Source organism: Cebidichthys violaceus, unplaced genomic scaffold, assembly GCF_023349555.1.
Source record: "Cebidichthys violaceus isolate CVI_PGR_0920_01 unplaced genomic scaffold, fCebVio1.0.p SCAF_8, whole genome shotgun sequence".
Taxonomy (NCBI): domain Eukaryota; kingdom Metazoa; phylum Chordata; class Actinopteri; order Perciformes; family Stichaeidae; genus Cebidichthys; species Cebidichthys violaceus.
In genome coordinates this window covers 8,870,675-8,890,564 of record NW_027176964.1, presented here as the reverse complement: position 1 = coordinate 8,890,564, position 19,890 = coordinate 8,870,675, and the positions used below count along the sequence as shown (strand labels likewise).

The 19,890-nt window shown below is 40.9% G+C and overlaps 1 protein-coding gene across 1 annotated transcript in view; it reads right to left on the bottom strand.

Moving 5' to 3' along the window:
- Positions 1-2,322: 2,322 nt before the first annotated feature.
- eif2b3 (eukaryotic translation initiation factor 2B, subunit 3 gamma) overlaps positions 2,323-19,890 on the bottom strand; it is a 30,474-nt gene continuing 12,906 nt past the window's right edge. Inside the window, exons 6-12 of the mRNA XM_068701712.1 lie at positions 14,037-14,126; positions 11,608-11,744; positions 11,110-11,300; positions 10,458-10,520; positions 10,094-10,242; positions 6,090-6,193; positions 2,323-2,563 (exon numbers count right to left, since the gene is read on the bottom strand). Of these exons, the coding sequence (XP_068557813.1) occupies positions 2,511-2,563; positions 6,090-6,193; positions 10,094-10,242; positions 10,458-10,520; positions 11,110-11,300; positions 11,608-11,744; positions 14,037-14,126 (787 nt within the window). The 3' untranslated portion in view covers positions 2,323-2,510. The remainder of the gene's footprint in view (positions 2,564-6,089; positions 6,194-10,093; positions 10,243-10,457; positions 10,521-11,109; positions 11,301-11,607; positions 11,745-14,036; positions 14,127-19,890) is intronic.

Here is a 19,890-nt window from a genome sequence, read left to right as displayed (position 1 = left end):
GAGAGGGGGGGATCAGCCAAGGTGGCGTTGTTTGAGGGGACTCTGGGGTCTCTGAGTAAATATACAAACCTCTACACAAACACACCCGGTTGCCAGATCTCATCATGTGGTTGAAGAGAGAGGTCAGAGTGTGAGACCGCTAAAAAGGTTAACAAAGCCAAGACAAAGAAGTCAAACAATGTGAACCTTAACTGTGGTTTTCACAATTTTAAGCTCAAAACTCAGGTGAAACATAGTCTTTCACCTCCTCTATGGTCTTGCTTGTCGTCTGAGGAAAATGACTACACCAGGTTGAAGAACTACAAAAATCACTTGCGTCTTGTGATTCAAATTTGCAACATATAGAGGGGAATAACTGATAATGCAAGGATGAAAAATGAGGAATCACAGTGTGAATGAAATGGGAACAATGCAAACGGAAGATGAACACAGGTGAGACAGGGGGAATGGAAAAATACTGAACAATGAAGTATTTCAGTCTGTGAGCTGAAGCCCCTTCTAGAGTAAACACAGTGGGAAGACAATTCAGCGGTGGGGCCACATAAAGAATACTCTGTTTATTTAGCAGTTCATCTTTACAGCCCGAGACTCACATTTATGGAATCTATTCTTGTAAGGACACCAGTAAACTATAACTCATTGGTTTCCACTCCTCCATGTGCAGAATCCCAAATTCATCGTACATACCATCATCACTGTTCGAGCTGGTAGCATACAAAAAAATACAAATAAAAAATAAACATACTTTCATATTTTAAGAGAAATGATAACACGTGCAAGTCGCTGCCAATCTAACTTAACAAAGAGAAACTAAATATCTCCCTTTAGACTTTTTGTTTTCCGAGATCTTTTGATTGTAGGTGGAGCTGTCCCACCACTGAGCACAATCTAAATGTTTCCAGCTGTGAGCAGCCTTTCCTTTGTGCATTGCATTGTGGGAAAATACATCAAAAACACGCTCAAAAATCGATTGATAAATGTATGATGCCTGGGGTGAAAAGATGTTGCATCCTACATTTCCGATAATGCAACTTAAACACAGAATTTCCAATACAAAAAAAAAAGTCTAGAATCCCAACCACAAAATAACCCTGATGACATCATCAGGGTTGTATTCTCTGACTTCAGGAAGCTCCTCCATAGCCACAGAAGACATTATACAAGTGTTTCTACCCCACATGAGTAAACTGATCTCGATGTGTAAAATCAATGAAAATGTCCCTTGAAAGAAGCTACAGGTTTCTGCTTCAAGAATATCTCATACTGAGCAAAGCTCTGTGAAGTTCATAACTTTGAGACTATTCTTTATTATAGTATATTATATATACTATAATAAAGAATATGCAAATTTTAGTGCAGTATACTGTACATGGATATAAATAGTTGATACAACAGATGAAAGCCACACTAGTTATTGTCATTTCTTAAAGAATAATGATAAAAACATCTCCCTCTAACTGACAGGATAACAAGCACCTCTAATGGCCAGTAAAGATGGAAGACATCATGATCTCTCTCTCTCTCACACACACACACACACACACACACACACACACACACACACACGTCATGTAATCAGGCCACAAGAGACAGCCTAAATGACTCTTGCAGACAATAAGAAACAGAGGACAGACTCAAACACACGTACACACAAAAGCCCACGCACACACATCCCTGTCCTCATCTTCTTCCTTCGTGACTAAGGAACTTCAAACCTGTAATTTAAGAAATACCCTGCAGAAGGAATGCAATAAATCTGGTGACAGTGAAGTGAGCGGAGAGGGAGAGAAGAGCAGAAAAAAGAAAAGTGTCAGGCGCAAGTCAGTTTCCTCCTCCACTGCGTTTGTGTGTGAGGGCGGGGTGTCGGTGTTAACTGATACAGGACCAAGCTGGGTGGTCCGGGGCCTGCACATACACCATTTTTGTGTACAAATAAACTTAACCCCCCCCACGCCATTGTGGTCACCCCTCCCACGGCTTTCTTCCCCTCCATCTCTGGTCTTCACAGCTGCACAGTGTGCACGCTAACACCCATGCACATTCAAACGTGTACGAGGCTCCAGCCGTTCAAACAGGGTAAATTGAGTAATTGAGTCCTTCCATTACAGGAGACGGCAACAGTCTGATAATAACTATGTGGCAAAACTAATTACATAGATCTACCTACAACTGACAGTCAAGATGTCTCTGTTAAACATTTTCTCAAAGAGACGGAGACCTAACACTAAAAGTCCAAAAAGATGAACTTAATAATTTGTGATTTCGAGCTATATACAAATAAATTAAATTGAAATGAACAAATAAAAACACCAACATGTTGACTCATGGGTTTAAGCACTTGTTTTATTTGGACACAATGTAGAAAAAGCCTATGAAGAAGAAGAGAGTGTAGAACTGTCAAGCAGCATCCAGGCTTCTGGTTCGTCAGTCAGCTGATGAATTAGTTGTCTGCTATGTTTTACTGCTCTCTGATTGGTTAATGAGAGGATGCCACTCTATCTCTGTGGGAGCTAGATCTCCATCAGCTGGTCCGTTCCAACAATGACCTCGTTAGTCCTCTCAGCTAAAAAGAAATAACATTTATTTTAACAATCAACACTTGAAATGACAAGGCAGTATGAAATTTAAGTCCAACTTTAAAATAACCAAAACTGAAGAAAAAAACAATTTAGTTCAGGTTAGGGACAATTTTGCCCAACTGTTTGCTGTAACATAAAACATTTCCCCACGTCATCACTACCTAGCAGACAATGCATCTGCTCTGAGCTGGATGTAATTAATCCAACAAGAATTTGGTAATTTATTCAGAAAATAGATACCACCAATTATTCCCTTGTCTTGGCACTTTTAATACCGTTGAAAGATTGATTTTAGACATTTTAATAGCAATTAAGGCCTTATTTTTAGATGAATAGATTGAATGCCTTTCAAGAATCTGTAAGGATCCGTGGGAACTCTGTTTATTACAGCATGCAGAAAACTTTTACCAAAGATTTATAGGCACTGAAGTGTTTACCCCAATGTGATACCCATTAAGTAATTTCTGCATATTCATTTTGATACCATACTGAAATGAATGGAAACCAATGTCTGCCTGGCATATGTATGCAATTTGTAGATAACCGCTGTCCCCTCTTAGTCGATTAGTCAACTACCCGGATGTTTTGGTCTTCGTCAACTAAGATTTCTTTAATCGATTAGTCATTTCTTAAAAGGCTAAATGACAAATTTCCAAGAAACTTATGCGCACATCTCTGGTAAACAGAAGATTTAAAATTCTGCTTTGTGTGATTCTTTGAGGAGAAACTCAGTTCCACAGATCTGTTGATTAAATCAAATAATTATTTTGTCATCGAAGACTTAGCGTGACTAAGAATATCTTTGGTAGAGGACAGCCCGAGTCAACAGGCTACAACGTGCAAACCCACTGTACGGTGCTATGATGTCTTTGAAATCAGTCCCAGAACCTTCAGTGTGTTGAGACTTAGGTCACCCTGACCGCTACCCCTGAACCTCACAAAAAGAAACAAATGACGCTTGGAAGTGAGTTTGCCAACATTTTGTCGCTATCTCTCTCAACCCAAAGCTAGTTCAGCACAAGGAGAGCAGACGCTGCTCCTCCCTCCAGCTCCGAGCACCGGTACTGATCCAAAGCAAACGGTGGCAGAGACTAATGTTCCGTCCACACAGACAGGTTTTAGTGTGAAGGAATCTGCCGCTCAGAAGGAGTTTATGCTCTGCAGTGGAGGAGTGAGGGGAGGACAAATGGAGCATTGGACAGCAGCAGAGGAAGCGACTATAGAGAAAGGGAGGAAGAGGTACTCTATTTGGGTCTGTTAATTCATCAGTAACTTATCCCAGATAGTGTTTAAATGTATTAGGACTATATATTTACATCTCCTGCTGGGCCAAAGATAATAGACAGATCTAACTCTGACCTGATTCAACAAGTAAAAGAGAGAAATAAGCCATATGTTGTCAGCACCCATTCTAACCAACTGTTAGTTGATTGTCAGGTAAATAGTTAAATGTAATCAGGATGCAACATTAGAGAAGAACATAGTGTCATCTTCAAGAGACAAAGGGAAGAAGAGGAGAGACTGTTTTAATGTATCCATATGTGTGTATTTATCAAAGCACCCAGAGGATAGGTGTGTATCTTTAAAATATCAACACCTGACAGACCTGTATCTTTGTGTGTGTGTGTGTGTGTGTGTGTGTGTGTGTGTGTGTGTGTGTGTGAGAGAGTGTGTGTGTGTGTGTGAGGCTAACTAGCAGGGTGGTCCTTGGCTGCAAACAGCTTCAGCAGTGAAGTGGGTGTGTAATGTCTTTCGCAGCCTGCGGTCAGCAGGCTAGATTAGTAGCTAGAGACAAGGCTGTGCTTTCTTACAATAGGAAAGCAAACAGGAGAGCAGGTTTATCATTAGAGCAGCGTATTATAGAGATGAAACTAATCGGATCTAAGCCTGATCCATAAACCGCTAGATGTTTGGAGATTCTACCAAAAACTGTTGAGGCATTTTTAAGTGGATTACAGTGGACTATGTATATATATATATATATATATATATATATATATATATATATATATATATATATATATATATATATATATATGTGTATATATATACAGTTAAGTATTAGTGTATTCAACATGATACTGAGCATAAAGGGTTGTCCATGATCCAAGACTAAGATAAAAGTTTAGTTTAGGTATGTTTTTATTTCCTCCTTACTCTGCTCGAGGTGAAATGGATTTTGATATCCACCACATTGGTCCTTGCATGTGCCAGAATGTTAATGTGTCAAATTTCTATAATTATGAACAACTCAGTGATTCAAGAGCCTATGTGGTTTTATCCCCTCTTCAGGCATGGGAGAAGGGTCGTTGGTCAATTGCTCTTTCTGAGGTCCTATTTTTGTTTCCTGTATTCAATTTGAGAATAAGAGAGTGCTGTATGCTGTACATACTGTAAAGCTCTCTGAGGAAAAACTTGCGGTTTTGGGCTATTTAAATAAACTTGACTTCACTTGACTATATACAGCAGATTACTTTTAAAAGGTCTACTGAAGAGACAACAAGGCATTTTATAAAATAATATCGAAGAGAGAAACTATACAATAAAAATGTGAGACAAAGAGAGACTGTCTGTCCATCAGAAAGATAGAGGATGGAACTTTGCAATTGTGTGACTTTTGGCTATGCAGTGTACGCAAAACAATTATGCAACCAGGAGTCTAAGTTTCCAGTGTTTCATAAAATAAAGTCAGCAGCTCGTTGCTGGCCAGTGGGAAAACATGTCCCTCAGAAAAGCTGAAGCAAGATCTGTTTTGATGCTTCAAAAAGTCTCAAACATTTTTTTTTAGGCGAGTTTAGCTCAAATTCACACTGTTGTTACTTAGAGCACCCTGTTGTTCGCTCAATTAGGCTGCTTAGTCTGGTAGCCGAGCTTGCTCTCTATATGTGTGTGTGTGGCTGGAGGCTGCTGCTGTTGAATTCCGGGTGGTCCTGTTCTGGCCCTGCTCTCTAACCTCTCCATCAATGTGACACACACACACACACACACACACACACACACACACACACACACACACACACACACACACACACACCTAGCCTTGGGGACAAGAGGATTAAGGAAATAAAAAAAAAATCTCTGACAAATCTCTCTATCACACAGAATTCAGAATTAAGAAACTTTCCTAGTTGGCTTGAAAACTTGGCACTTCCAGATACCACACACACACATTAACACCTCATCGGAGTCAGCAGAGGAGAAGCACCGCAGGCTTCAAAAGATAGCATTGATTTGTAGGTTGTTTGAAGTGCCATTGTACTGAATGGTGTTATAATGTGAGGCGTTTCTGTTACTTTGCTTATTCTGTCCTTTCTTTCATTGTCAAGTTGATATAATATGGAGACACAAACTGCTCAACTACTGTTTGTTCTGCTACATCCAAATGCCTAAAATGTACTTTCAGCTTCTCTGGGTAATGAGACAAGAGAGGTTGTTGAACATCACGTGTTGACAATCGCTGTGAGATTTTTTTTAATTTTTTGTATGCGTGTTTACGATAGTGGAGCTCACCCTCTGGTTCGATCTGTTGTCCACTTCCCACCAGACAGTACTTGAGGTCTGCTCCTCGGCCGATGACAGCATTACTGCAGATCACGCAGCCCTGGATGTTACACCTGGAAACCACACACACACACACACACACACACACACACACACACACACACACACACAAGTACATTAGTCACATTGTTCAGATATTTCTCTGGCAGTGGTTCCCAACCTGGCTGTCGGAACTCCTCATAATAAATAACAAGATAATAAAAAAGGATTAGAAAGGAAAAACATATTTCTGTGACATGCTTATTACGTTCATGTTGAACTTTTTTCTCCCCTGTAGAATAGTCAATCCTTTCAATTCTTTAGGACTTCAATGACGCAATCTAAAGGTCTTTACACACCGGGGACATGAGAAATAAACAACTTTTTCAATAAAAAGTTTGATAAATAGGTGCAGGCAGAGGACCAGCTACCAGGATCCTGTTGACCCAGAGCAGCATCTGGCAGACTGTCTGAGGTAAATTGTTGTGTACCCTAAGCTACTGTAAGCTATTTAATCCAGTTTGTGAATTTAAGTTCCCTCTGGTAAACGGTAACGCAGTGTGTAGGTCTGGTAAGATCTGGTATGCTCGGCCGTTGTCAAGGATGACAGGAGTAATAAAGTTTGCAGTCTTGGTTCGGACATTGAAGCCTCAGTGCTGTTGAACACTATAGTGCATGTTTTAAATATGTCACGTATGACAGAACATGATTGGTTGAGGCCTTCATGTGTGGTGACAAATATCAGAAGAAGCGTAAGAAGGAAACATCACTCATTGGTGGAACTGCTCATAACTCTCTTCTACATTTTGGTCACAACCAGTGATGTGAGGTCACAAGAAGATATTGCTTTGTTTCATTAGGTACGCCTAGCTAAAAAAAGAATGCCATGTAATACAAAAGACCCGCAATAATCCCATCCTTTTTAAAAGTTTAATGCTTGTTTAAACTTTATGGTAGAAAGTTAAACAAAAAAAATCAACAGATGAATCAATAATGATGATCTCTAAACATTGAATTACTGCATAAGGGCCTGTGGTGACGAGCTCGTGGCTCATTTCTGGTACTCTTGAGTAGTTAGAGATTCATATTTTTTCTCGGACAGGTTTGATGGCGTTAAAACAGGATTTTCCGACCCTGCTGTTTGCACTCTGGGCCTGCAAGAGATCCAAACAAGTTTGTGGTTCACATTCTGTTTTCTTACGTACACAAGCGACACGCAGGGCGCGCACACACAGTTAAGAACATTCATACTGGGAGCTGCCCAGTACGGCCACAGCGTTCCACTGTTGACTGTTGAGTTCCTCCACTCCCACATTTGTGGAGCGATCCTCACACCTGCTCCGATGACTCAAACGCATCCAATCAACTGAAATTATGAATATGAAATTAGCATATGTATATTAAAGAACAAAAGCAGCCCATGCTGTGTGCACGTGTGTCTTTGTGTATGTCTGTGCGTGTGCGTGTGTGTGTGTGTGTGTGTTAAGACATTGTTGGCTCTGTGCTACGGTCCCACCTGAGCTGGCAGTGCCAACCCACCGTGCTCACATTCAGCCAAACCATCACCATAAAATTCTTGGAGGGGAGACACAGACAGTCTTGTGTGTCCTGTCTCAGCTAACCGTGGAGGGCGTGTACGTGAAAAAAGTGCGTGGGTTAGAGAATGTGTGCCTCAGTGGCTCGGGGAGCCCGGTGGAGAACACATGTTGGTCTTGCCCGGGCAGTGACGCACACACACTTGGCCCTCTGCATCTCACACACAGACGCAGGTTTGTGTTGGCCTATTCTGTTCAGGTGGTTAGGCCTGGAAGGAGAGGGAGAAAGGAGTGTGTGGATGTGTGTGTGCGTCTGTATGTGTGTGCGTCTGTATGTGTGTGTGTGTGTGTGTGTGTAAGTGACTACCTAGGAGGTGGTGGTGGTGGTGGTAGTTGGTGATGGGAGATTACAAGATTCAGAGTTTTGTAACATTAGAGAGAGAGGGAGTGAGAGAGACCACCAAAGAAGCTTCAGAGCTGAAACACCACTAATTACTAACACCGGGGCTCCTCCTTGCCATGACCCCCCCCATCCTCCTTCTCACACACACACACACACACACACACACACACACACACACACACACACACACGTCAACCCCCACCTCCCGTGCCAACCCCCCCTGTAAAGTTGACCCTTACTATCCCCCTTCCCAAACATGCAGCGCTTTGTCAACAAGTTCTGGTCAGCTCCAAACAAAGAAAGCAGAAATGCGAGGGGTTTCTGCGACATGGCCGGGGTCTGCTAATCCCCTCACACTGGCTCTTTCTTTCCTTCTTTCTCCTTCCTTCTTATGTCCTTAAAAAAAAAAAAAAAAAAAAGAAAGAAAGAAAGAAAAGAAAGAATCGCAGTTTCTTTCTTGCATGCGAGCTTGCTTTCCCCTCGCTTCTTTCTTCCCTTCTCTCTCGTTCTTTCATGCCTTTGTGCGTGCACCTACATGGGCATGATGAGGGTCCCCATGCTGGCTGGCTGGGGTCCCTGAAAAGGCTTAAGAAGAGATGGAGAGACAGAAAGAGAGAAAGAGAGAGAAAGAGAGAGAGAGAGAGAGAGAGAGCGAGAGAGAGATGGTGTTGAGGCCTTGATGGAGAGAAAAGAGAGGAGTAAGAAATTGAGATATGAAGAAAAAGGAGCCTGTGAATGAGTGCATTAAAATCCAGACTTGAGGCCAAGATGAGTCTCTTTCCACTAGTTTCTGGCTGAGAGACTGAGCACATCAATCTACATGCTAATCTACAGTGGCTGCTGGTGCTCTCTGTACAAGTCCTCTTTGGTTGTAACAAAGCAGACAGTTTTGAACACTTTTAACTACTCGCTACCTTTGAAAACCGTGATGCGTAATAAAGTGACTGATCGTGATTCATCACTATTCAGACTGGGGCTTTTTTTTTTTTCCTCCCCAAGTGACATCATAATGTGGCAAACACAATATCTGCCACGTCCTGCAAAAAATCCTTCCGGGTTCATTTAAGTGATACAACATTTGTAAAGAATGATGTAAATAGTTTGGTTTCTCCTGCTGTTTTTCTTATGGATGCAATAGTGCAGTCATGAAAATATTTTGTTGTAAATACCATAATATCAACCTTAAAGCTAAAGAAAATAGAGAGAAATGGGAAAACTAACCTGTATGTTAAGGGGACTAACCTAATAAATGACATAACAGCTTATCAAAATAGAAATAGACACATTTTCTGGCATTTGATTAGCTGGTATTGATGAAACTGATCAATGAATAATAATTTCAATTCTTCTTACTTCCTAAGGCAACCATCGAACAGCTCAGACGTTTGCAGTCTGTCAAACCCCCACAGTGTTCCACAAATTCCATAACCAGTGGGAACTTTGGTATGGGCAAGTAAATTAGCGGCTAAACAAAATATATGAACGCTGTGTGTTTCAGTTCAACAGCTTCGTGTTTGTTTGGAACTGGCCTCTGGCTGGTTGCACACCAATAGATGCATTGTTAACTCGAGGCTCCCCGTTTGACCCCCGGGCAGCACAGAACACAAAACCTGTTACACGTCCCATCAACGGACACACACATCCACGAGCATCTGCCCACCACGCACACCCACGTCTGCACATAGGAGCACCTAGGACATTCAATGGAAAGGTACGCAGTGAATGAAGACATGTGAAAGACAAACAGTGTTAACAGATAAAAGGAAGCAATTGAGTAATTTTTGGGGATTGTGCAAGGACACATTTTTCCTGGCATCATAAGATCACTCATCTTATTAAATCCCACTGCGTTGCCATCTTTGTCTCACACTGAAGTCATGTACTAACTGAACACTAAAAGCTGACGTGACAATTAAAACTTTAATTCATAAACATGCCTCGAAGGTGAAATTCTTTTCCAGGCTAAATTAATGTGTTTGCAAAATCACTTCAAAGTACATGTTATGAACGAGTGTGTGCATGTGTGTGTGTCTCACCCCTCCTCGATGGTAACCCCGTGCATGATGATAGAGTTGGTGACTTTGACCTTCTCTTTTACTGTGGTGGAGTTTCCGATGGTGGACCTCTTTATGGAAGTCTTATCTGCTACCTGGCACAGTGCTCCGATGATGCTGTCTGATCCCATCTGTTGGCCGAGCACAAACGGTAACATTACTCACACATAAATGCATTCACAGGACTCTCCAGTAGAAGTGCAGACTAGACTAGATCAAATTAGATAATAGCGAGTGAGCTGTGATAGAGGACAATTGGTAAAACTGCTAAGAGGGAAATGTAAGAAAACAGAAATATGAATCTGTTTTGATCTGTTTAATGGTACTTCTACTACATTACACTTACCTGACATCTCTCAGAAATGACAGCGGATGGGTGGACTGCTGGCTCCTCAAACAGCTTTGGGGCCTAGAATATGAGATATAAATAATAGAAAGATGATTTTAACTGACTTTAATGATCCTGGAGGAATTGGGTCATAGGGCCAAGTACACAGCATTCAAACAAGCAATCAATTCTGCATTAGAAGTGGCAAAATAGAAGCAGAATTATGAGCAATGAAAATGAAAACGATGACATCCACAAGAATGAGAGGGATAAGAGATGCGGAAGAGACGATACTATTGATCACCGCAGTTATTTTCTCAATTAATCCCAGGGTGATGTCTGCAGTTAGTTTTTTTGACCAAGAAAAACTTCAGGATACTCAATTTACTGTCTAACAATAACAGCTAACTGTAGCATATAAAAGACTGGAACCAGAGAATGCTGGGTATTTTTTCTTGAAATGATAATCAAAATAGTGGAATATTAATCGACTAATCTTTGCCATCCTAATACTTTATGTAATCAAATTAAAGCCATGTATACATGTACATATCTAGGCACATACAACTGAATTCCCTCCAGTCTTACTCAAATGCACATGCACTTTGTAAATGCACACTTTAAAAAATGCGTGTTTAACAAAAAAGGTGCAGGTTTATGTCCGACTCACCAGCCGGTTTGCTTCTATGTAAGCAGCTAAAGTGTTGACGCGGTAGCAAAGGCCCTGGTCAATAATGTGAACGTAGCAGCGGAGCTTTCCTCCGTGGTAAGCCTCGCTCATGTCACCGCGGTGGTCGTTCCAACAGGAGCGCTCCTGGGCCAGCTGGAGGAGAGGCTCGTCTCGTGAGGAGATGAGGAGCTCTGGACAATAAAAAGAGGCAAGTCGAGCACAGTTAGGAGTCTAAGTGATCACACACACACACACACACACACATACACACACTGTTTAGGGGGAATTTGCGTGCCTCTGGATTAGGCAGAGTTGTCCTTTTTGTCAACTTTCTATGAGTTCCATGTCAATGTTTATTCAAAAGCAAAAGCCAAACATCGATATCCTCCATGGCTCATATGAATAAGACCCAGAGCTATTCTAAATAGGACACAGTGCCGTGGCTGTTAAATGGTGTTTCCCCTCTGATTTTAGTGATGTGTCCGTGTAAACACTGACCGTGGTTGGTGGAGCCGTCGACTGTTTTCTGGTTCTGATCCTCTGCGTCCTCTTTGATTTTGGGACTGTTGATTGTTTTTGAAAACTGCTTCCGCACCAAATACGGCACCAGCTCACCACGGATCGAAGAGATGGACCTACAGTACAAGAAGAAAAAATAATATTTCAACATCATGTTAAGCATCCTAAAAAAGTCATCAGCATCACACATATGCCACAACATAAGTCCATGATCTCATTTTGATGAGCTATCGTTAGATAATGGCTTCCTCGTCGTCAATTGGGGAAGAAAGCTTCACTTCTAGCAACTGTGAGTGAAATACTAAATAAAGAAGTGTATCCCTCTGGTGCTATGCATCTAAGACAGCTGAGAAGGGTAACGCTGACCTTGCAAATATCTGACTCTACGAGTTTTACGTAGTCACATCCTCTTGCATTGCAGCCATTTGTGCCCAACATCTGATTCATCTGATATCTAGATTATTTTTAAAGAGTGATAGTTTAATCCTAAAGAGCTTTTAGTAATTGCAAACAGGAAGTCAAATGATCCCTATATCATTACTGTAATTGAGTAGATTGTTACTAAATTTAATAGAGGCTAAATATTATAGTTATTGTTACTTAAAGTACATCTAACAAAAAGCAGGACAATAAGCACTTCAGTGTAAAATGACGACTTCAAGTCTCCCTCTGTGTAACCAGGAGGTAACTTCCCCGTCTTCATTTCCTTTTCCTCCTCCATGGACTGCTCAGTGTTCCTTTCTACCAACCCCCCCCCCCCCCCCTTCACTTGTCCGCTCCTACTTTCTTTTAAAAAGGGAGATTAGAATTTCCATCTGAATGACAGGAGAAAAACAACAGTTACTCTGTCCATTTCTCTCCTTGAGCAAGAGACAGCATGGAGAGAGAGAGGGAGAGAGAGAGAGAGAGAGAGAGAGAGAGAGAGAGAGAGAGAGAGAGAGAGAGAGAGAGAGAGAGAGAGAGAGAGAGGAGCTGTTTAAAGGAAAGTCCAAGAAAAGAGCTGAAGAAAGAAATGAGTCATCTAACAAGAGAGAAGATATACGGCAGCGGCAGAGGGTCCATTAGTGATGTAATGACGTAAGATTTATATCTATGGCAAATTACTACGTTCAAAAGTACCGCCTGCCTTAACCAAAAATATTCAGCAGGGGTGAAGAGATGGGAGTTGGGTGATTTGCGTTTGTTGGCTTTGGATGTATTTATGTATCACCTAAAACTGGACACTCCATTTGAAATTGTTCACATTTAAAACTGGGCAATGACAGATATCCACAATCCAACCTTCAGCCAAGCGCCCGCTTTTCAATGGGAACACTTCCAAAAAATGTTCAGCACACATGTTGGCAAAGTGTCATCACCACCCTGTATCGAGAAGCTTGGCGCCACGCTGTATCTTAGCACACAACCCTGTCTGGGATGCATCAGAATCAAGTGCCGTCGTTATCAAACGTGTGTAAATGTGCAGTTTGCAATTTTATGTTATTAATGTACAGGAAGAGATGAGGTAAGACATCCTCTGACAAAACCTTGTTTAGAGGGCAGACCAGGGAAGACTTGGTCAGATTTGTTTTTAACAATCCATCCTCTAACGGGTTGTGGCACAATATTCTGCGACACAAAGCGGTTTGAGGACGTCCTTTTCAACATGTCTTATATTATTCAGTTAATTTGAATGAAGTTCAGCTTGTAAAACCAGATGATTTCTTTATTAATTTAAGAGTTTAGATTTTTAGCTGCAATACTTGGCATTTTGCAGCTAAATCTTTTAGAAAAAGTTTAGAAAATGAAACACTTTTATTGGACATTGTGTACCTGAGGAGTAATAAATAATAAATGTTCTATTAAAATACTTACTATATTTAGTTGTGGGTGTATCAAACCATGAGGTCTTTTTTTTAACTGAACTGAATCATGAGGTGACTGTATTGTTGCACCCCTACTTAACACCATTAAGTCATTACTAACACCTAATTATATGTGCAAAACATTTTAATACGAGCTCATATCACATCAGTCTTTTGATTACTCTTAACAATCTGACCATGTTCGTCCTGCCAGTGGAGCCACAGAGGCTCCCTGTGACACTGCCTTGCCTCAAAGGCTAAAGGCCTAACAGCCTGCCTCAGTGGCACATAGTAAAACAAATTAACACCTCGCTAGAATACCGTGCTAACGGGTCCTTTCAAAGCCGTACACACCATGTAACCACGTTTAACACATACTACTGCGAATGTCTGTTTGACTGTGTGGCTTCCTACCAAGTGTATGCACGTATGTAACACCAATACTGCTCACACCGCAGATACACACTGGTCATTTTCAAATTAGTTTGAAACTATGGTTGGATAGCAAATTATCTAATTGTGTTCATTCCTATATTCATAGTCAGAAATAAGAGAAGAACTCACTTGTTGTCGGCGAGAAAGTCCACCACTGCTTTTTTCAGACAGTAGAGGTGAGCGTCCACGAGGCCCGTTTTGATGTGCATCCTGGGATGTCTGCAGGTAAAAGACACAGAGTCAAGAGAGGACAAATACAACAAATCTGATTTTATATTAATTCCTCAGCACTAAAAAGACATTGTGCCTCATTCACAAATATGTGCGTAGAAATGTTCTTACTTTGCACAGAAAAAATATGTCGTAAGAGAGAAGCATGGCCCCTAAAGCAAAAAAGCAACAGAATTTCCCAACTGAACATGCGCTACATATGCCCAATTTCATGGCACTAAAAGTTGGTGGAGGAGCTGATAATTTTTCATGACAAGCATTATAACCATGGCTGCTACTTCGAGGACAACTCGCTTTGATTCTTTTCATCACCTGCTGTGTTTATGTTTTATATTTGCTTCTCATTTACTGAAAGCCCTTTTAATTTACCTCCACTTTGCACAGATGACAGAAACTTTTGATGAAAGCCAGACACGGCCGCGGGCTCACATAAAAGTCAGAGAATAGTGACATCTGTCTATTGTCCTCCGTCAGCTACCGTAGATGTCGCCCCACAGAGCTGCCGCCAGTGAGACAGGTTTATGTTGACCGGGGTGGGGGGGGGGTGTCACATGCACACAGACACAGCGTCACCCAATCATGCATTCACTCATTCACACATTTATTTATTTACACACAGACACACAGTTTGACCATGTGACATTTACGAAGCGAGAGCCAAAGAAAACCATGTCATCCTCCAGGTTTCAATAAAGGCCTTCATCCTCTCCGAGGACCTATCCTCCTCTTCCTCGGCCCCTTCAATCACTACATAGTAAAAGCTGCGGGGCGCATTGTTCCTAAAAAGGATCATACCAGTGCTTTTACATGTTTTAGTCCATTTGCTGCAAATCACATATAGGCCTTCCATTACTGCTCACCAGTTTTCAAAGCATGCTGCACTGATTTAGATTATTAAAGTTGTAAAAGCAGATTGATTTGAAAAGTCTGTGCCTCGTTACCACACAACAATAGTGTAACTTTGACCAAATTAAAAGCAGACGACGGTTCACTGTTTATATGTGAAGATCTTGAGCGTGCCGATCTACGTTTTCATACTGAAATCAGTTGAAACTAAATCTGAGATTCTATGTTATTTTACAGGCAATCTGGGCGGTAAAAAATAAATAAAGTGTGCTTATTTAGTGTTTTGACGATGATGGTGGGGAGCGTTGTCTAAAGTGTTCCCCCTTCTTTTGCAGCGACTGGAAGGAGAAGTGGCCGAAGGCGGTGCGGACGTTTTGAATGACCGTGTTGATTAAATTGCTAGAGCGTAAATTGATGTTCCTGTTGGAGATGATGAGTAGAGGGCGGAGGTATGTGGGGCTTTCGCCAATGATAGTTGTATAGATGAACTCATACCAGGGGATTAATCCGCGGGAGTGGAGTGATGGCCAGTTGACTAGAGACTATTTCTGATTCTAATCATTACCTGAATGGAAGCATTTTCATTTATTAAGCTTCTCTAAGCTTCTCTACTAATTTGTCAACCATCTGTATATAAATATTGGTTCTACTAATGTTCCTCTTATTGTTGCTATCGGTATCTTTTGATTTAGCCAGAGCCACCAGCACTAGTCTACCAAACCGTCACCAACACCAGCAGTGCCAGTAATGGGACCACAAACTGAAAACACCTGTGTGGGTGTTCAGAGACTTTAAAAGTCCTCTTTACGCTTCAACATGCACAGAGAAATTTCTAATTATGAATACATGTCAAATAAAATATGTGCCATGATTCAGGATAGGATACTGAAAATGGCATGGAAATAAATGATAAGTGAATAATATAACCCCTCTCCCTCTCCTCCACTCACTTCCTTCCTCTCTCTTTCATCAAAAATTCTTCTCTACAATTTTCCACCATTCCCCTTTTAACTCTTCCTGTCTTAACCAGGCCTGCACTATAACTAGAGTGACTCAGGAGGATTGCCTCGTCACACATATTTCACAACCAAATGCTGAAAGCCATAAATTAAACTCTGTGTGTGTGTGTGTGTGTGTGTGTGTGTGTGTGTGTGTGTGTGTGTGTGTGTGTGTGTGTGTGTGTGTGTGTGTGTGTGTGTGTCCGTCTGTGTTTGGCTATTTTATTAAAAAGCATAAAAACACATGTGCGTGCACAGACACGCTCTGCGGGTGTTTGTCAAATGTATTTATTCATAGAACATTTCCCAGGTGTGAGCCTGCGTGTGTGTGTGTGTGTATCGTGGGCTTAAAGCGGAATTTATGGGAACACCCAGCATGTGACATCACCGTTTGGCATCTGGGGGTACGAGTCAAGAGCCAGAGAGAGAGAGAGAGCAGGAGTAGGAACAGGTGCTCTTGAAAGTGAAGGGCAGCATGGAGAAGAACAGGTATAAGGGATGTGCGGCACTTAAACAGCAGAGTTAAGTCTTGCAATCAAGTGTTAGTCAGTGTACCTCATCGGACCACTACCATTAATTATATTAATCCAGCCACTGTATGAACACATTTTGACATTAATTTCACGAAAAACGTTTCTTTGATCCAGAAAAAAAGCAAACCAATAGCAGAAATAGTTTGATTTGACACAGTGCCACAGCCTGTTTGTAAGACGTCAAATAACTTGATTTTAGCAGAGTGAAAACTGCCGGGTCACATGCATGAGGACGATGAGGGAGTATCACAGTACAGGTGCTGAACCCTATGAAGGAAATGGTTTGGGCCAATTGGAAAGTAACTCAGAGGATGATTAGACATGATCTCAGTCGCTCAAATAACCCATTCAATACCTAAATATAACAGATGTGCCAAAAAAAAAGAAGAAAAGACCAGATTTTCTCCAGAATACTATGTGTGCCTTATACACACGGCATATAAAAACCCACGAGTCTCATTCGAGGTCAGGAAAACACGAACACTGGCCCTATCTAGACAAATTTAGAGAAAAAATGGTCGTTCAATCTAATCTTTGGATAATATTTGACCTCTTATTTCACTGAAATATTAAATAATACAAAAACAAAACAGTAAACACATCATTGTTTTCTTGTATTAGTCTAAACCAATATAAATGCAACACAACTTAAAATGTGTCACTTGTTCTAATACATTTATATTTAAGGATGACATTACCCAAGTTTTAAACTAAAAATATAGTTTTTCTTTAACCCCAAAATCCAGACTCTCCTCAGCTTCAATCCTGAACTGAATTATCTGTATGGAATGAATGGAATTTTTTTAAAGCAGGAAAGTATTCAACTAAAACATAAATTCCATTTTTCAAAAGGTCGCTAGTCCTTCTGATCAAAACGCCGAGCATTGGCAACATACCACTTTATTCGTTTACACGTTTCGCAGAATCCAACAAACATCTTGTATTTCCCAAACAAGGGTAAACATGTTGCTCTTCCAGCAACATCACGTGACTTCTGGTTGCTGCGAGTGCTGTAGACCTTGGTGTCAAGTGGAGCAGGAATTTAGTGTCTCTGCAGGCGAGGATGACTCAACACTTGGATTAATGACGGACTACTAAAGTACCACTAAAGTCCTCAGTGGGAGAGAGGAGTCACATGTCTCTCGCGCGCATACACACGCAGCATCGTGTCTTATTTAGTTAAACTAAGACCCCACAGCGGACGATGACTCAGGCACAGCAGAACGACCGTTAATTCTCTCATTAGTCAGGTTTCCACTCCAGAGCCAGCAGGGCTAAAGAGCTTACGACTCATTCAGAGCATGGAACTATTTTGCATCCAAAACAAAATGTGTGTGATTCCCTTAATACCATGCTAGGCTAAAAAGATGCTTCCTTAATTGAGCTGGCTCGCATATTTGAGCGCACATGGACCTGCAGGTGTGGTGCAGTTACTCGTGATGACTGACCAGTACATTTTATATATACGAAATCCTATTTAGTGCATCAAATGTCACCAAGCCAGGGCTTGAAATTGTGTCGAACAAACAATCAGAAACAAAGATATTCAGTCGCATTTGAGAAGCTGTTACCAGCATGCGTTGGGCTTTTTTGTTTAATAAATGGCAAATACACATTTCAGGCCTAATGTTTATGTTTTGAGATTTCATAAATGTTGAAGAAAGGCTAAAGAAAAAGGAAAATGAAAACCAGACTAACACATATGCCAGCATTTGGATTTTAGGTTTTAAAGCCTGCCAAATGATTCAGAGGTTCAGACATTTAAAAAAAAAACTATAACGAGCCAGCAAGTAAACAAATATCCATAAAACAAATAAAGCCGATGTACAACAGAACTCATAGACGAGTGTATAAATACAAGATAATAATTACTAACTTTCCCTTCATGGCTTCCAGTCTATAAAGACATTAGCAGCATATGTTGATGGTACATTTAGTACCAGGTACAGTAACATAAAGGTTACACATTAAAACAGTTTGTTCCTAAAATGTGTTATCGCATTAATGTAATCATGCCCTTTTGTTGAACTGTAATGGAAGTTATTACAGTTCTGGAAGGTGCAGCGTGTGGTGTTTGTGTTGATTGGGCGGCTTTCAGCCCGTCTGTCTAGTGCCATCATTGCAAACAGATGCACACAAACTCCAGGTCCAATATCTTAAAAAGGTCAATGCACTATGCTTCTCAAAAAATGTGATGCAACATTTTATAGCTGCCCCGCTTTGTTGTTTTTAAAATGATTTGAACCTCAAAACAAAATATTTCACAAGCAACCGAGTTACGATCATAGTAAAGACACATGATGTAGAAGTATGGACGTGTTTTATGCTGACTGTAATTTAATGACACTACCCACACATGAAGCTCATTGGTTCTGCTTGAATCTTTCTCACGATTCAAAAATTTTGATTTGGAATCGGCCAATTAACACGCAGCCAACCATTCCTCCAGGCCTGGGTCCAAGAGACCCTGACAGGTGGAGCTGTAACGTACGAGGGGAAGCTCTGCTGGAGTCCTTTCACAACGTTTTAAGTGATTTCCAGGTCAAAGTATCTCACATGTGCAGAAGGTTTTGAGCAAACACTCCTCCACCATGTGGAAAACGTAAAGAAGGAGAGGAGGAAAAAAAAAAAAAAAGCACAGGACTGAGGATGAACAAGGATGAAAGAACAGATAAATAGTCGTATGGAATGATGCACGGAATAAGGGAGAGATGGCTGAAAGAATGAAGTGAAGAGGGAAAAATAATTATGACTTTAATTGAGAAAGAAACAAAACAAGATCTGATATTTCCCTGTTTGAACATTGGATTGGTGGGAACTGTGAGGAGTGCGTGCTGTGAACAAAAATCAAAAAGTGCTGGGGTAAAAAAAATAAAATGTATTTAAAACGTCATTTTGAACAAGGATGAACGAGTGAATGAATGATGGTGTGAACGGAAGGACAGCACTGACGGCAGAAGAGAATGAATTGTAACTGGAAGCAAATAAATTAGAGATTTAATGTACAAAGGACCAAGCTGGGATCAAACTGGTGAGCACAAATGTTCCATGAATGAGACGGCGTATACAAATTATAAAAGGAAGGCACCTGTAGTGTGTGTATGATGTGCCATGACGAAATGACCTTTGACTGGATGGTACTGATGTGCAAAACAGTCAGCTCTTGTAAAACTACCCAGTGGTGTTATAAAAAAAAAACACAACTCTGGAATTTATTCTGCTATGTGTTACCGTCTGCATAAATACTGTACGTGGAAAGATTTGTCTTGTATGGTTGTGTGACGCGTGTGTGTATAAATGATCAGAGGTGATTTAAAAGTTCTAAGTCCTTCAATGTAAGCCATAAATGTTTAGCTGTGGGCTTGTGTTTCCATA